The sequence below is a fragment of the Betta splendens genome, chromosome 13 (assembly GCF_900634795.4).
Source record: "Betta splendens chromosome 13, fBetSpl5.4, whole genome shotgun sequence".
Classification (NCBI taxonomy): Eukaryota; Metazoa; Chordata; class Actinopteri; order Anabantiformes; family Osphronemidae; genus Betta; species Betta splendens.
Window position 1 is genome coordinate 8,801,966 of NC_040893.2, and position 14,832 is coordinate 8,816,797.

Below are 14,832 nucleotides of genomic sequence, written 5' to 3' on the forward strand. Positions count from 1 at the left end.
GGCGGCAGAAGGCATCGCATTTATTAGTTCAAGAGCAGCTCACTTACTGTACACAGCATATGCCCCAAGTAGACAAACAGTGGTGCCTTGTGATTGGATCGCTAAATATATAGATTTGTCTAACGTAGTAGAAATAGAGAGAGGCACACGCTACTGTAAAACATCAGCAAACAGTCAAAGCTTGAGAAGTTCCAGCGCTGAGCATGGCTTTGAGATTGTCACAAAGGAGCAGACAGGAGAAAAAAACACCGCTTCAGACAAACTGAAACACTGCCACTAGGTTATTGTCTGATTTTGTGTAGCTAATATTACAGAACAAGGGTCAAACACACATCTGTACAGTAGAAAAGCTTTCAATTTGCTTTAAAAAGGTATTGGCCGATACAAATCAAAAGTGTGACCAGAAATTACAAAGTCTATAAAACTGTAATAAAACAAAATGAGCTGGACAAGTAGGACGTAGTCGGTATAAGAGCCTTGACAGCGGGACATGCTCCGTCCTTGGATCATATCTGTGTATACGGGCTATAAATCACAGAGGCACTGACATCGAATGGCGAAATGTTTAGCAACTCTACACACTGACGGGTCCGGGTGAGGCATGGCTGGTATTCATCTGATAATGAGTGCAGCACGCTGACGTTTCTGTTATTCACCCTGCTCTTCCCGCGAAAAGCACTTGATTTCAGATGCCTGGCACGAAGGTAATAAAAAAAAAAAGATAGAGAGAGGGAGAGCGAGAGAGAGAGAGAGAGGCAGGGAGGACGATAGAGGAAAAGCACTTGGACATGTTTGACTGGCTCTTCCTCCCAAGACGCAGTCGATGCACAGGGGAGGTCGGTTGGCAGGATTCCCATGGCAGTGATGATGCCTTCATAGAAGCATAGAGAGGATTGTGGGATCAGTCACGTGATGCTGAAAGTCCCACCCTGATTGGTCAATACCTAAAAAAGACCAGAGTAATTGATTGCACTTGGAATAATGATGAATTAAATATTCTAATATTCATATACACTATATTAAAGTATGAACTTGCTTCAATTCACATAAAGTCAGTTTTTTCCAGTTAATACATTTCATTAGACCTGTTTAATGTAAATGCAAATTATGACCCTTACTATAAAATCCAGTCTGTTATTCTTTGAATTTCTCATTTCAAGTGGTTCAACTCAATTCAGTATTTCTGCTTCCACACAATAGCCCTTTCTTACATTCTGACTATTGCTCAACACTAATTACCCTTCATGAAACTCATTTCTTACATTTCGGATGGAAATGTCTCATCCGCGAGTGAAATGCTGCACCGAATGGACAGCGAGTACCAATGGAGGACTTGTGAAATGAGAGCTCTTTGGAGGGAACAAGCATGAGGGAACAGAGGTGTCGAAGCAACAGGACTCCAATACTGAGAAGCACAGCTACTGTGTGACTAATAAAGGTACAAACGATGGGCGTGGGCGGTGGTGGTGGTGGTGGAGGGGGGGTGATTTCAGCAGGGGGGGGGTCACATGTAAAATACCGTGTCGCCGACAAGCACTGTTATTCGGTAACAGCAGCGGTTGGATTGTCTTTGTGCTCGGAGGGAATGGCTAGGTAGTCTGTCCTGCAGGCAGATTGGCAGAAGAACAGAGCAGCGTCTAAGACCTGGAGGAAGAGAACGGCGGCTCTATGCACTGTATGACGGTACAGCGCGGTGCTTTGCCTCTGCATGATGCATGGATGCAAACCTCCACGGGAAGCAAATGTTAAAAGATAAAAACAAAGCCGCCAATGTGCGCCGCGGGGATCGGCTACACGGGCTGCGCATCAGGACGGCCTCATGAAGTATTAATAGCAAACTTTTACATTGTTAAAGACCACAATACCAAACCACTGCATGAGCTGCACACCAGCAAAAACACACCCGCTGCTCCTCACGCGCTCATTTTGTCCTGATTCTCTGTTTTTTTTATTTAAACTGTCGCGTCTGCTGACGCACTTCATCCTTCCTGTCGCTAACATGACTAACGCCATCCGAGGCACTAATGCATCGCAAATTGCAGCCTCGAAATGTTCTGGCTGTGGCGCCGATCCATTAAGCCAGTGCAGCGAAGGAGTCGACCACAAAGCGGCCTCTGAGTGGGCGCAGCTCTTTGCTGCGGATGCGCTGTCACACAGGTCAACGTCTGCGAGATCAACGCGGCCCTCACACGCAATGCTGCTTAAAAACATTAGAGAACAAGCACCTCCAGATGATCACGTTTATATAACACGATGCTATAGGCGGTATACTGTAAGTGACTGCTCATATACATCAGGCCCATTTGTGATGTATTTGTCATAAGAATTTCCAGAATTGCATGTTTTTCGTTTATTCCCCTTTTGTAGCCACTGCCGTAACACAACCTTATACTGATGTGTATCGTTGTGTGTCTCCGGAGTCAGACGTGGAATAACCCACAGGAACTGGATCAGCACATCGGCAGCGTGTTATCTCAGATTGTGCCGTTCGCGATATAAATGCCCCCTCCCCAACTCAAAATCACCTGGGGATGGACGGGCCGGGTCGACACCGCACCAATCTGTCGGGAGCCGAGCGTCGGGAGACGCGTTCGGCTTTCTGACGGCGCTGACAAAGTGACGCAAAAAGCCATTTTCTGATGAAGCTGCAAATCCAGCGAACGTAGTAAGATTGTTTAGAGAAAAAATAGAGCAGTCAGCAGCGCTTAGAATTATTCGCTCCTGTCAGGCGGTCTAAGTGAAAAGACAGATTACTGTTGCAGGAAGGTTACAAACTGATGCAGCAGAGACTCAATTACCTCTCTGTCAGTTTGTCTGTTTGCCGGCCTGATTTTCTTCCTACCTGCTTTCTTCCCGATTGCCTCCTAAATCTCTTTTCCCCACATGTTTATGAAATTCTGAACTGAACAGAAATGGCCTCTGCTGAGCTTGCAGCCCCCTGATCACCCCTGCTTCGACTCGCTGCCCTGACTCTTATCTGCGATGGGGCCCGTCTGCATGTGACACTCACGCCGTGTCCTGCGCCTGTTCATCGGACTTGGAGATCTTCCTGTAGCAGTACACCATTTCGAAGAGCAGCCATAAGGTCAGGAACACCAGCAGCACATACATCATGATCTCAGAGTAGATCGCCGTGACGTCGTCGCTGGCTGCGGAGCACAAACAACAGCAAAGCGCATGTATTATTCAGCGGGCATCTTTCCTCTGAATGCTTTTGTGTTGAACAGAGGAGGAGGAACTTATTTATTCATGGGCTAAGCTGGTGCTGGTGGGGACATTTCTACACTAGACTGCAGCGGGTCACTTGCCTATTTTTTTCATCCTACGCAATGTGCAGCTAAAGGCAAAGTCTGGTGAGCATCCGGATGAATGATGCAGGAACTTAGTTCCATACAGAACATTATGATCATACCTGGCGGTTTGATGACAGTCAAAGGCTTAAAGAGAACCTGTGGCGCTAAATATTCACTGACGTGTGCATTTCTCTGCCTGTGAAAGGTTTTTAGAGTTGATTTTTAAAAGCAATTGAAATCAGGCATGAGTGATTGCGCAATCATCTGCACAGCTATAAATCAGCAGAATGGCATTAAAGGCAACAAGTACAGTAGCATATAAAATGTGGCAAAGAACGTCAGCGTTTCAACTCCACAGGGCACCTTTAAACGTGAACTTAAATGGATACGCAAAGTCACAGTGTTTCCCAGGGACATACAGGCATTTAAAGTTCAAGATGAACTTGTATTTCAAGTCATGTAAATAGAGGGTTACTTATTTTCAAGCCCATCCTAAACCAAAATTCATATGACAATGGGTGATTTTCTGATAAGGCTGCACAGATCGGTGGTCCACAGCTCAACGTGACTGAACCTTCAGATAGCAGCGCCTATCCAATTCCATCCAATTCAATTTAAATTATTTTGGTTTTACTTATATACATGTAGCGCCAAATCACAACAACGCTATCTCAAGGCACTTTAAAAAGTAAAGTTTAAGACCATACACAACTAAACCCAACAAATCCTAGACTGAAACATCATTTCCGAATGTGTTTCCTTTAAAAGTAGCAATAAAAAAATCTTTCTTGAGTGTTTCCTTATCACCAAGATCATCAAGAGGGATCTTGTACAGGTTAGAATAAAAAGAAGCAATAATTCTTATCAAATACTGTTCTGTGCATGTGACCACTTTTTTTTTTCTTTTTTCCCTTTTTCCTTTCTTTTTTTTCCCTTTTTTTATGTGACCACTGTTTAAAAACTTTCAAATCGCTGTGAATCACTGTGAGGCACTGCACCGTTCAACGTGTACCAAATCCCAGAAAGCCTGCTGGCCAGAGTGTGTTGACAGCTTTCACTGGCGACATTCTGCCATCCGGGCAAATAGAGGCTATTAGTGCAATTTAATCCTTCAGATGGGAAAGCGCTGATACATTTCCACGAGCAAATCCACTCTGCCATGAACATCACGGTGCCCAAGCAATAATCTACAGTGCTGCAGGCTTTGTGAAATTTGATACCACAGTCGCATGATATTTGAGGAAGAGGCAATGAAATAGTAATTTATTTAATGAATATGTTTCACATCTGCACCTTTTGGTCTATTTCCAGGTGCGGTCCCAGCACTGATGTCTAAATATGCCTCCTGTGGTGAGCTTCATAACACGAGCAAGCAGAGTGAGACCGTGTAACGTTAGAGTTACGCCAAATATACACGTCGTACTGTATATTGGTTTGAGGTGAATAATGACACATTCAGCAAGCCGAGCATTCAGAAAGCAGAATACGTTACCCCTCATAACAGATAGCAAAGCAGTTGGGTTGAATTAACCCCTTCACTGACAACAGAAGAAAGCTTTGATGGACAACAGAGGCAGACAAAACAAAACACACGATTATTCCTCTTCACAGAGTCACAACAGGGAGAGAGAGAAGGAAAGTGGTGTTGTTAGTGGCAGACCGTCTTCACACTGATGCATCACTTAGCGAAAACAACACATTGGAAATCGATAGCAAAATTCAAAACCCACTTAAGCACTTTATGCAACATGGTTGGAGGGGTCCAAAGCACATGGATCTGTGTCTCTACCTGAAGGGATCACAGATGAACATGCGTGAGCTATACCACCTCCAATATGCAGAGTAGAGTTTATGGCATATGCCTGAATTAGTGGTTTGTATTGTTAATCTCATCAGACTACAGTTCATAGTCATTACCAGAATGACAGTAAGGACAGACAAGAGACGCAGAGGAACGGGAAATAAAACTGGCCTCACCCTTCTCCCTCACGTGCAGCGTAATGTTCCTGGTGATAGTGTCCGAGTGAGTGAAGAAGTTAAACTCAAACTCGCGAAACACCTTGCACTGATAGAAGCCACCGTCATCAAAGGTCACGTTAACAATTTCAATGGAGAGATCCTGCAAATCCTGACTCCCGTTCCATGTCAGGCGGCCGGTGTAGTCTGTCCACAATCCTTTGTTACCATCATACTGGGAAATCTACAGTAGGAGAAAGAGAAAGTGAGCAGACATCCATCACACACACACACACACACACACACACACACACACACACACACACACACACACACACACACACACACACACACACACACACACACACACACCTGCAGATATTAACATCATGAGCAGCATCGTAACCTACTAAGTGTGTTTGGTTGTCGCCCTTGCCCTTGTGAAGCCACTCCACGCGTGTCTTTGCTTTGACCTCCTCTCTCTTCATACAGGCAATGCAGCTCAACTTCTTGGGTTTTCCCACAACTGCTTCCTTCTCCGCTTCGACATCGACACATACTGGCTGGCTCAGGTGGACTGAAGGAGCACGGGAATGTTTTAGTAATACTTTATATGTGAGCATGTTTCAATGTGAAATGTAAAAACACTGCTACGTTTCACCATTGTTGACTTGACTTTTTATTCAGTGGCTGTGAAAATAGGAAGCATGCACATCACTGCACAGTCAGTTTCTACCAGGAGCAATAAACTCAAGGCACGGTCTTTCTTATTGAGGTCATCAGCTCTTGCACACATTTAATCCAGCACTGTGCCAGATGCAAAAAAAAATTCAATTATACTGCTACTGAGCTGCAGAGACTTGAGTCACAACACTGAAAGCAAATCCAAGATCATATGACCCAGTAAGCCCTAATGATGGCCTCTGCCCAATAGTGTAGGCTGGCAGATGGAGGAATAAATTGAGGGAGGGTGTGTTTAACAGGCAGGTGGCTTAGAAGAAGAAGACAGTAAAGTGCTGCTAGGAAGGGGAAGAAATGATTGTTATAAATGCATTAAACAAACAGTGCAATTAGAGGAAGGCAGGAAGTGCATGGGTTAGAGCATTATATACATAGAGATGGATTTTTTTTTCTTGCAGCACAGAAATCTCATCGACCTCACCCCATGGAAGCCTCTGTGTGTCTGTTTCAGCATTGGGCCCTGTGCTCTTACATAACCCACACCTCCCGGGTTAACAGTGACAACATTGATTCCATGTCTGTTTTGTTTTCACGCCATGCTCATACAAAACACACACGAAAGGAGGTCAAGGCAAGAGGGAGAGAGACAAGAAGCACTGGAGAGGAAACCACAGGAAGGGGAAAGGCTTCACTTTGGGTCCTCAGTTCAATGAATTGATTGTTTCGCCAACATGCTGACACATCAGGGGCCCTGCTGGATTCTGCAGACGTCAGTGGGTCTGCTCTCAAACTGTGCTTTTCAGTTCCCAGCCAGGCCCCTTATCTACATGCATAACAATAGAACATGCCACACACACAGGGGCAATCTATGCTTACCGACAAAAGTCAAGAGTAGCAGAGTCTGTAGGTGAACTCTGTGTTGAGTTACCATAGTAAACTTTTTCTCCAGCTGATGCACCGTGTTCCTCTTTGCTGGAGAAAGCTGAAGGAGCGGCAGTTGCTGAGAGGAGTTCAGGACCACGGACAGCGCCTCTCCGGGGCAAGCGCGCGCGCGGGTGACGTGCCTCCTTGCGGCTGCGGACACAAACCGAGCCAGCTGCTCAACGGCTCCACGTCACACCCTCGCGTCGGACAGTGATGTCTCTGTGTGGTTTACTTGCCGTCCCCCGACCAGCTCCACCCTCACTTGCCTGTCTACCCAGAGCGAACAAACTTCATCAGCGCGTGACGGGAGAACGCTGCGCGAGCGTCGCCATTAGTCTTCGCGCGCGCGGGCTGCCATTCGGTCGCGAACGATCCAGAAAGCGAAGAGAGGAGAAAGAAGAGACGGAGACCTGTAGAGTCTCAGAAGCCGATTCGGTCACTACTGTAACTGTCGCGAGATCTGGAATCTTGGCCAAACACGCCAATCGCAAAAAACAACGACAACAGTTGTCTTATTCCGTCCCCAAAGCGTAACGCCGCTCATTGGCTGAAGCCTGTTTCCTCTATTGAGGATGAATGATGACAATTCCCAGCAGCGTCTCACTGTCTTTGTTTTTCAGCGCAGGCAGAAGCAGGGGCTTCGACGCGCATGCGTGAGTCACTCCCTCCTCCGCCACAACGTGCACGACCGCGTTACTGTCGTTTGGAGAGGCCCGAGCAACTCATCATGTTCGGCTCTTTGCGTTTTACGCACTCCGGGCTGATGCTGAGGCTGAACCTTCCAAACACATCCCAGTGGGTCAGTGGATATAAACTGGCTGTTGTTAAAGCTCCCTCTGATTAAAAAAAAGTCGGGCATAACCTCCCGTGTGATGTTACGTAACATTGTTTAGCAGCTGTCAGAGCTGTTCCTCGGGACGTTTCATTTGTTACACCTCAGTACTTGCATTATTAAGTCTCTGTAGGGTTATATCAGTTCACATCAAACATAACGTGGAGTAGAGGCTTTGTGTGCTTTAAAATAAATACTGAGACTGGAAAAATAAAGAGCAAGACATGAGAAAATATTTCAACCTCGTCTCCCAAATCATGTTAATGTTTCTTAAAAACATTTCCATTCTAGTCTTCACTCCTTTATTGATGTTTCTTTGTTATACTCAGCACCGCAGCGAGGAATTAAATGCATTTCTGTAGAAAGGCGCCTTAAAACATGATCAATGCGTTTGAAAATCGTCAAACAACATCTGTGAGCCTCTGGAATAACGGGCGCCACTTTCAATCATCGATTTGCATAAGCTGCAAAGAGACTTCGCTGTAGATATTTGTGGGTTCGCTCATGGACGCCTGCATCTGAAAATGTTTTGATTTATTTCAGCTTTATTCTCATTAGAAGCGGCTCCCTGCTAAGAAAACTCCAAAGGCCACAGTGCAGCGTGTGCTGCTGCATTTCCCCACGACCGGCAGCTCGGAGGAATCAATACGGCTCATTAGCATCTCTGTCTGGGAGTCTACGGGCAGCGTAAACCACGCTCGGCTGCGTGGAACACAGCGTCCGCGGCTCGACAACAAAGGGGAAAACAAACACAACTGTGTGAAGCCACACAACTAAAGCTGAACTGGCTGAAGTGGAAAGGACGAGCGCTAGCGTTGTGGTTTTAATGCAAAGAGGGAAAAAGCACGTCCTAGCAGTAAAAGGAACCACAGAAGAAGCCTCTTGAGACACTTTGCTGGTTCCAGGTTCCTCCTGTGTGTTATTCACACCCCATGCTATTAGCTTATGCTTATTGCATTTGAATTGTTTCCTGATTTGATAGTATTTATTATTCATACAGTAACTGTCATAGCTCCTGTCTCCCCCGCAAATGTATATAAAGGCTGAGTAAATACCTTTCATCCATGTCACCTTCAGGTAGAAAACCAGTCAGCCATCATTCGTGACCCTCACACCTACACACCATGAGCGAGCGCTGCTTGACATTCTAATTACATGCCATTTTTACTCGCACTGAGAGCTGCAGTGGTTCAAGCAGGACGTGTTTCTGTTGTTGAAGGAAACCTAGGAAGGTTTTTTTTTTCTAATACTCTAAAATAAGACGGTCATTTTAGGTTTAAGTTTGACATCAAGAAGCTAAGTGGATATTTGTTATGCGTCAACTCTGTGAAACAAGAAAAAGCAGGTTAAGTTTAAAATAGGATTATCAGCATAGGACTCACAGTAATCTCACTGTGACATCACAACAGTTAATCCAGCATCTTTTGTGTGTGAAGCCATGAGGGGATAACCCCTGAATGACACTGGAAATCAGCTGTATGTGTCCTGTCCATGTGAACATGAGCTCGCCTGCAAATACGTGGTAGGAGTGAATGAAAGAGCTGCTTCCAGTTACTCCTTTAAGTGTTCCGAGCAGCAGAGAGCTGGTGCACTTGTGTTGCTGTCAGCGTCGACAGCGGGCTGACACTTTGAGGAGCACACCAAATATGGCAGGCCTTGTTGAACCTCATCCTGCAGATAAGGAAACCATAGCAACAGTAATGTAGCGCCATGGCGACTAGAGGGAGGCCTGCTAAGCGATGGCTCGCAAGCTCAGGAAGACAACAGGAAGCGCTTAACCGGGTCCTGTCCTGGTTTTTTTTTGAATAATGAGCAACGCATTACAGGAAAAAAGGTGAGCAAATGGAGCACCTCCACTCCTGCAGGTACCTGCTCTGCCTGCAAGGTGTTAGGGGTCCACGACAGGATGTTCTGATGTGCTGAGCACAGCACAGTTCAGTATTTGACAAACAACAAAGCAGTGCAGAAACAAAACGCTGACGTTATGACTAATCATGTACATGTACTGCACCATGTGTGTGTGTGTGTGTGTGGGGGGGGGCAGTTATCAGCGTAAAGCAGCACTTTCCAGTACTCATCCCTTTAAATATCAATCTATAGTCGATCTTGATCCATCTCTGGGTCGACGGCGTCCTACCACTCGAAAGCCTCCTAATGCTTTGTGAAATCACTTCTGCTCCCGAGTTGCATTGAAACCTTTACCAACAGCATTCACATCCTTTACAGGCGCACACTTCCTGGCACGTCTTCCTAAAAATAACCCACTGTTGATCTAAACAACTAGAGCAAGTGCAATGTTCCACCACTGAGGATCAGCGCGCACAGATTTACCCACAGCTCGGGAGGCGCTCGGCGCGAAGGCATGCGGCGGCCCGGTCCCACCCAGAGGCAGGCGCGCGGGCCGGACGTGCGGCGCGTGGCAGCTAATCAGCTAATCTAATTGATACGACGTACGATCTCAGGCAGCAACTGCACCGCACCCCTCGCTCGCACGCGGCCGCGGGGGACCTGGCACGGCCCCGTGAGCTAACACTGATAGTAAGTGAAGACTTGTTCCATGTGACCTTCTGATTTGGCTCACGGCCCCCTGTAGGAGTACGCACTTTCTATTCTAAGAGCCGGAGCGCTGGATGTCGGACAAACCATCAGAGTGGAACGAGGCAGCAGTCAAGCAACATAAACACAGTGGATTAGCTCCAGCTGCAGTACCTTTACTTTGGGACAGAGGTCTTGTTAACGTGAAGGGGTGCATTTTCATTAGATTGAATTCAGACCAGAGCATTTTACACATGGATAATCAGGATGTCAGGACAACATGAAGTGGCTGTAAAGTGAAAACTAAAGCTACCTAAAGCACAGTCCCCTGCTTTCATCCACGCAGACAGAGTTTGTCATCAGTCCCGGTCTGCCCTGTCTTGTTCTCTACCGTTATCTGACTGCTTGGCTGCTGTTTCTCCGCGTCACTCAGGTGAAGCTGACTTTGCCTCCGTGGCATCTGGGGCTCGGGGTCGTCGCTCCTCCGCCGGCCAATCACAGGCCTCTCCCCTTCCCAGCCGTCCAGTCGTCCGCTCCCCGCGCTCCGTCTGCGCGTGTCCTCCCGTCTCGCCTTTAGGCTCGCTGTCGCGCCGCCTGATGTGGTCTAATGTGATTTGGAGCTCGTCGAGGCGCTGCGATACGTAGCGTCTCTTCAGCTCCAGCAGGATCGTCCCATTACGACTCAGGCTTGGCTCTCTCGCCGCCGATGCTTTCTGCAAATGGTTAGATCCCAGAGGAGGTATTGAAGAGAGATAAATTCATGCGTGTGCGTGAATTAGGAAATTTAAGTGCAAGTGCTACCCAGCAATGGGAGACAATAGTACGTTGAAGGAAATTTGTAGGACAATAAACCCCTAACAGATAATTTCTAAGCCCTTTAAAACCCAATTAAATTTCCATGCACATCAATTCTCTGGTTTACGTAATTACACTGTATGTGTTATCTTCCAGCTCATTACCACTGAATGGTCGCCAGCACTGTTCTCCCTCTCGTTCTGCCGCGTGCTCATATGAGCTCTCCTCTGTAGCTGCATGCTCAGCTGCAGGAAAGACTCATTCATGCGGTCAAGTTCCTCCTCTACGCAAGACATCTGGACAAGAGGACAAGGGGACGGTGGATCTGCTGCTCGGAGGAAGGAGCATGTTAAGAAAACGAGAGAGCGATACCTGCATCGGTGTTCCTTTTGGTAGTAATCCTGCGGAAATGAAGACGAATTAACACCTTAACATCTTTATGCAACTGAATTGGATAATATACAGTAGAAACTATGGAGCAACAACTTCTTACCTGAATCTGTGTTCTTACTCGAACGCTGTGTGGAGTTAGAGATGAGCTGCTCTAACTTGAAATGTCTATATTTCTCTAGTCTAAATTGGGAAAATGGAGGGGATTAATATTGACTGCAGTTCAAGAGCACCCTGCAAAGATCGCGGTTCCTCATTCTCACCAACCTGCCGGCTAAAAGGCGCTCGGTGAACTGCTCTTGACTGGGAACTCTGATGTTGAGAAAGTCGTCAACTAGCGCGCCGCGCCGCTGCTCTGAGGCAGGCAATTTGGACTGTAAAGGAAAAAAAGAAAGCGCTGAGAGTTAGCTGCCGCCACTTGAGCAGTGTGAGGATAATGTGCAAGGTTTAAATAGCACTTTCACACCTCTGCTGTGCTCCACGAGAAAGACAAATCGAACAGCTGAAGGCTCAGAGATGAAACAGCCTCGTGAAGAGTTTGCATGAAGCTCTGGGGTTCAGCTGCTAAGTAAATATAAAGGTATATCCCATAATAAAAGGAGTGTTGCAGAAGCTGGACACAATAAAGGATGACCAGGACTCCTCATTGACTAGGGTCCAGTTACCTGATGCTATGTGGGCCATGGACTGCAGGATGACAGCGATGAAGTGGCCCACGTGCTGAAGCTTCGCCTCTGACAGATAAAGGATTTGATTGGTTGGATCAAAGTAAAAGTCCCCCGAGCAGTGCGCGAGCGGAGCGTGGTTAGAACAAGATAAAGAGCCCGGGATCGACTTGGCCAGTAGCAGAAGGACAGAGGGGAAGCGGGGCCGGTCCGCAAGCAACTGCACGACCTGACGGCCGAAGAGGAAAACGGCTGAGTGATGAGGCGAGAGGCTGTCGAGCGCAGTGGGGACAAGCTGGCCATCGTGGACCTCGTGGACTGAAGCATCCGCAGCTGCTGAGAGAAACGGCAATGTTTTTATAAGATCCCATATACTGTACAGCAGCGGAGCGTCTATCTGTACCATTGTGCAGATGCTGGCCGGGCCCAGCTGTGGTGAGGCTCTGTAGAGCTTGCTGAATATCCTGCAGGGTCTTGAACAGTGGAGACATGGTGATCAGCGTGGACACGTCCTGGTCGCTTACACCAGGACCCGTGCTCCGGCGGTGAACTAGGGGAGGGAGAGAGAACACACACGCACTTTGAAACATATACTGCAAAGGAATGAACAAGGTGGGATTAAGATTTGTTCCGAACCTGGTTCCTGGAGATGGACCTCGACTTTGCTCATGTTCATCAATGAACAGTTCGGCGTCTGTGGATGTAATTAGAGACAAATACTGACCTTTGTAATCAATTAAATATAAGCTGCAGTACAAACAGCACAGACGCCACCTCGGTACCTGTGTGTAAGACATGTCTTTGCTGTCATGGGGGCAGAAAGGGGGCAAATCCTGGGTCTGCCACGTGTCACCGGTCAGTCTGCATAAGAGCGCTTCCACTGACCTGAGAACGTCTCCCAGGACCGCTATAGACAGCTCAGCTGCAGACGCATCCAAAGGTACAACTGATCAAATGTGACAAAAACATCTACTAATGATTTTATTAGTGAGACATTTTACCTTGTGTGTTTATTTCTCCTGAACCGTTACAAGATTTATTCCTTAGGACACTGTGAACTAGCAGCTCTTTTAGGAGACTCAGTTTTTTGTGATCCATATTCTCAAAGACGTTCTTAAAAGAAAAAAAAAATGCTTTCAATAACGCTTTATTTGTTATAAATTGTCATCGCGCTCACGCTCACTTTAAGCGTTTCCGTCTGTTCACAAATGTTCCGGTAGAACTCCTGCGTGTCCTTGCGGCACCGGGCCAGTTGCGAGGCCACGTGGAGGTTCTGATCCTCCAGTTTGTCGTACAGAGTCTTCACGTTGAACTCCTCCAAATCACACCGTCCCGACAAATTCCCTGCACGAAAGCGCGTAAGTTAAAAATCTATACTAACTAAAACGGGGATTCTCCTGATGACCCGCTGCACCATGAAATCGAAGGCTTCTCTAACCGGGTCCCATAATAATGCAGGAGCGTCTCCCTCGTGTTCTGGTCCGGGCCGGGGCGTGCGATACATGATAAGCACATGAATTAAAATGGCTGAGCTTAACTGGAAAGCTAGAGATAACAGCACAAGTTATTAGGCTGCGATATTAGCTATCAGCCTTTTTTCTATCATCACTCAAATGGGAAATAGGCCGCTAACTGCCACCCGGTCATGCGTGTTGGTTTCATAATCACCAGGCCAATAGCCATTTCACCACCCTCTGAAGCCACATGAACAAAGTATTTAGACAGAAACATTAAAGCTAACTGGACTTAATAGTCATTTCACATGGTTATAACTCATCAGATATAGACCATCCCCAATACGGAATGAAAATCAGCAGATATTAGATATATTGAAACTAGTGTTTACTACACGTTAAGTTCTAATTAGTTGTGTTTGTTTGTGTATTGATGTTATGGATTGTAAAGCTGCTGAGTCAACATTTACCTCCCTTTGCAATAGCAGGCTCTTCAGCCTCGGCCCCTTCTCCTACACCTCGAATGCCCAAAGCCCCGGCGACGCTGAAACACAAGGGAAAACCCGCTCCCTGAAGCACAATGCAGCCCTCATGAAAAGCAACGTCGGCTCTTCTGCCACACCTGTCTCCACCGCAAACGCACTCCGCGGGACAGCAGGGCTCGCCGAGGCTGCGCCACTTCGGCCTGGTCCTCCACTGGGACACCAGCTTGGCTTTGCTGGGTCGCACAACCAGCACCGTGGTGGTCAGGACTAAGACTGCAACCAGCAGCAGGCTGAGGACGCCTGGGCGCACAGTCAGCATCGCGTTAGGCCCAGCAGGAGCACAGCATGAAGGGCCAAACGACAGCGGGACTGTCACACACCTGTAATCACTCCCCAGTCGGGCAGCAGGTTGAGTCGGTGCTGCTTGACGATGCCGTGCTTGACCAGCTGTGCCGGGGTCATGGGCTGGAAGACGGCAGCCCTGGGGTCGCACTCTGTCCCCTCCTCGGTCACCACGACAACCATGCTCCACTCTGGGACAGCACTGTCCACAAACACGTACTTCCCCTTTTCGGAAAACACATGAGCAAACCTGAAAGGGAGAGGAACGTGTGATGAGGAGGGGACGTGGTAACGATCAACGTTTAGGACCGTGTCTACAGTGTGGACTCAACAGAACCTTGTAGAGTTGAAGCTTGTTTGTTTCATGAGGACTTGCAGACGTCTGAAGGCACCAAAGTCCCAGCTGGGGTTACTGTTAAACAGGTGGTCTTTCTGATACACTGGGAAGTGACTCATGTGACGATCTTGAGCAGAAAATAT

The 14,832-nt window shown here is 47.3% G+C and overlaps 2 protein-coding genes across 3 annotated transcripts in view; both read right to left on the minus strand.

The window, feature by feature from the left end:
- Positions 1–9,699, minus strand: scn3b (sodium channel, voltage-gated, type III, beta). 2 transcript variants are annotated; one of them, XM_029172523.3, is made up of 6 exons: positions 6,807–9,699; positions 5,660–5,826; positions 5,271–5,493; positions 3,011–3,149; positions 1,520–1,603; positions 1–944 (listed from the first exon to the last, which is right to left on the minus strand). In XM_029172523.3, exons 1-5 carry the CDS (start codon positions 6,859–6,861, stop codon positions 1,540–1,542), a joined length of 648 nt encoding a protein of 215 aa, XP_029028356.1. In that variant the 5' UTR covers positions 6,862–9,699; the 3' UTR covers positions 1–944; positions 1,520–1,539. The 2 variants fall into 2 exon arrangements, with proteins under 2 accessions (XP_029028356.1, XP_029028357.1); XM_029172524.3 differs by lacking the exon at positions 1,520–1,603 and having other exon boundaries at positions 6,807–9,698.
- A 677-nt stretch (positions 9,700–10,376) lies between these two features.
- Positions 10,377–14,832, minus strand: part of si:ch211-286b4.4 (uncharacterized) — a 34,900-nt gene continuing 30,444 nt past the window's right edge. The window contains exons 88-103 of the mRNA XM_055513827.1: positions 14,690–14,816; positions 14,391–14,602; positions 14,148–14,310; positions 13,996–14,069; positions 13,255–13,415; positions 13,073–13,184; positions 12,854–12,993; positions 12,708–12,765; positions 12,475–12,621; positions 12,072–12,407; positions 11,873–11,970; positions 11,674–11,780; positions 11,510–11,589; positions 11,389–11,417; positions 11,181–11,312; positions 10,377–10,934 (exon numbers count right to left, since the gene is read on the minus strand). Coding sequence (XP_055369802.1) covers positions 10,647–10,934; positions 11,181–11,312; positions 11,389–11,417; positions 11,510–11,589; positions 11,674–11,780; positions 11,873–11,970; positions 12,072–12,407; positions 12,475–12,621; positions 12,708–12,765; positions 12,854–12,993; positions 13,073–13,184; positions 13,255–13,415; positions 13,996–14,069; positions 14,148–14,310; positions 14,391–14,602; positions 14,690–14,816 — 2,264 coding nt within the window. The 3' untranslated portion in view covers positions 10,377–10,646. The remainder of the gene's footprint in view (positions 10,935–11,180; positions 11,313–11,388; positions 11,418–11,509; positions 11,590–11,673; positions 11,781–11,872; positions 11,971–12,071; positions 12,408–12,474; positions 12,622–12,707; positions 12,766–12,853; positions 12,994–13,072; positions 13,185–13,254; positions 13,416–13,995; positions 14,070–14,147; positions 14,311–14,390; positions 14,603–14,689; positions 14,817–14,832) is intronic.

What these genes read in the sequence shown, in the direction of transcription:
- scn3b (XM_029172523.3), bottom strand. Translation starts at nt 6,861, where the DNA reads ATGGTAACTCAACACAGAGTTCACCTACAGACTCTGCTACTCTTGACT. An exon ending in GCTACTCTTGACTTTTGTCG is followed by an intron (nt 5,827 to 6,806) that starts GTAAGCATAGAT and finishes GTGCTCCTTCAG; the next exon opens with TCCACCTGAGCCAGCCAGTA. An exon ending in GCTGCACGTGAGGGAGAAGG is followed by an intron (nt 3,150 to 5,270) that starts GTGAGGCCAGTT and finishes TGTGCTCCGCAG; the next exon opens with CCAGCGACGACGTCACGGCG.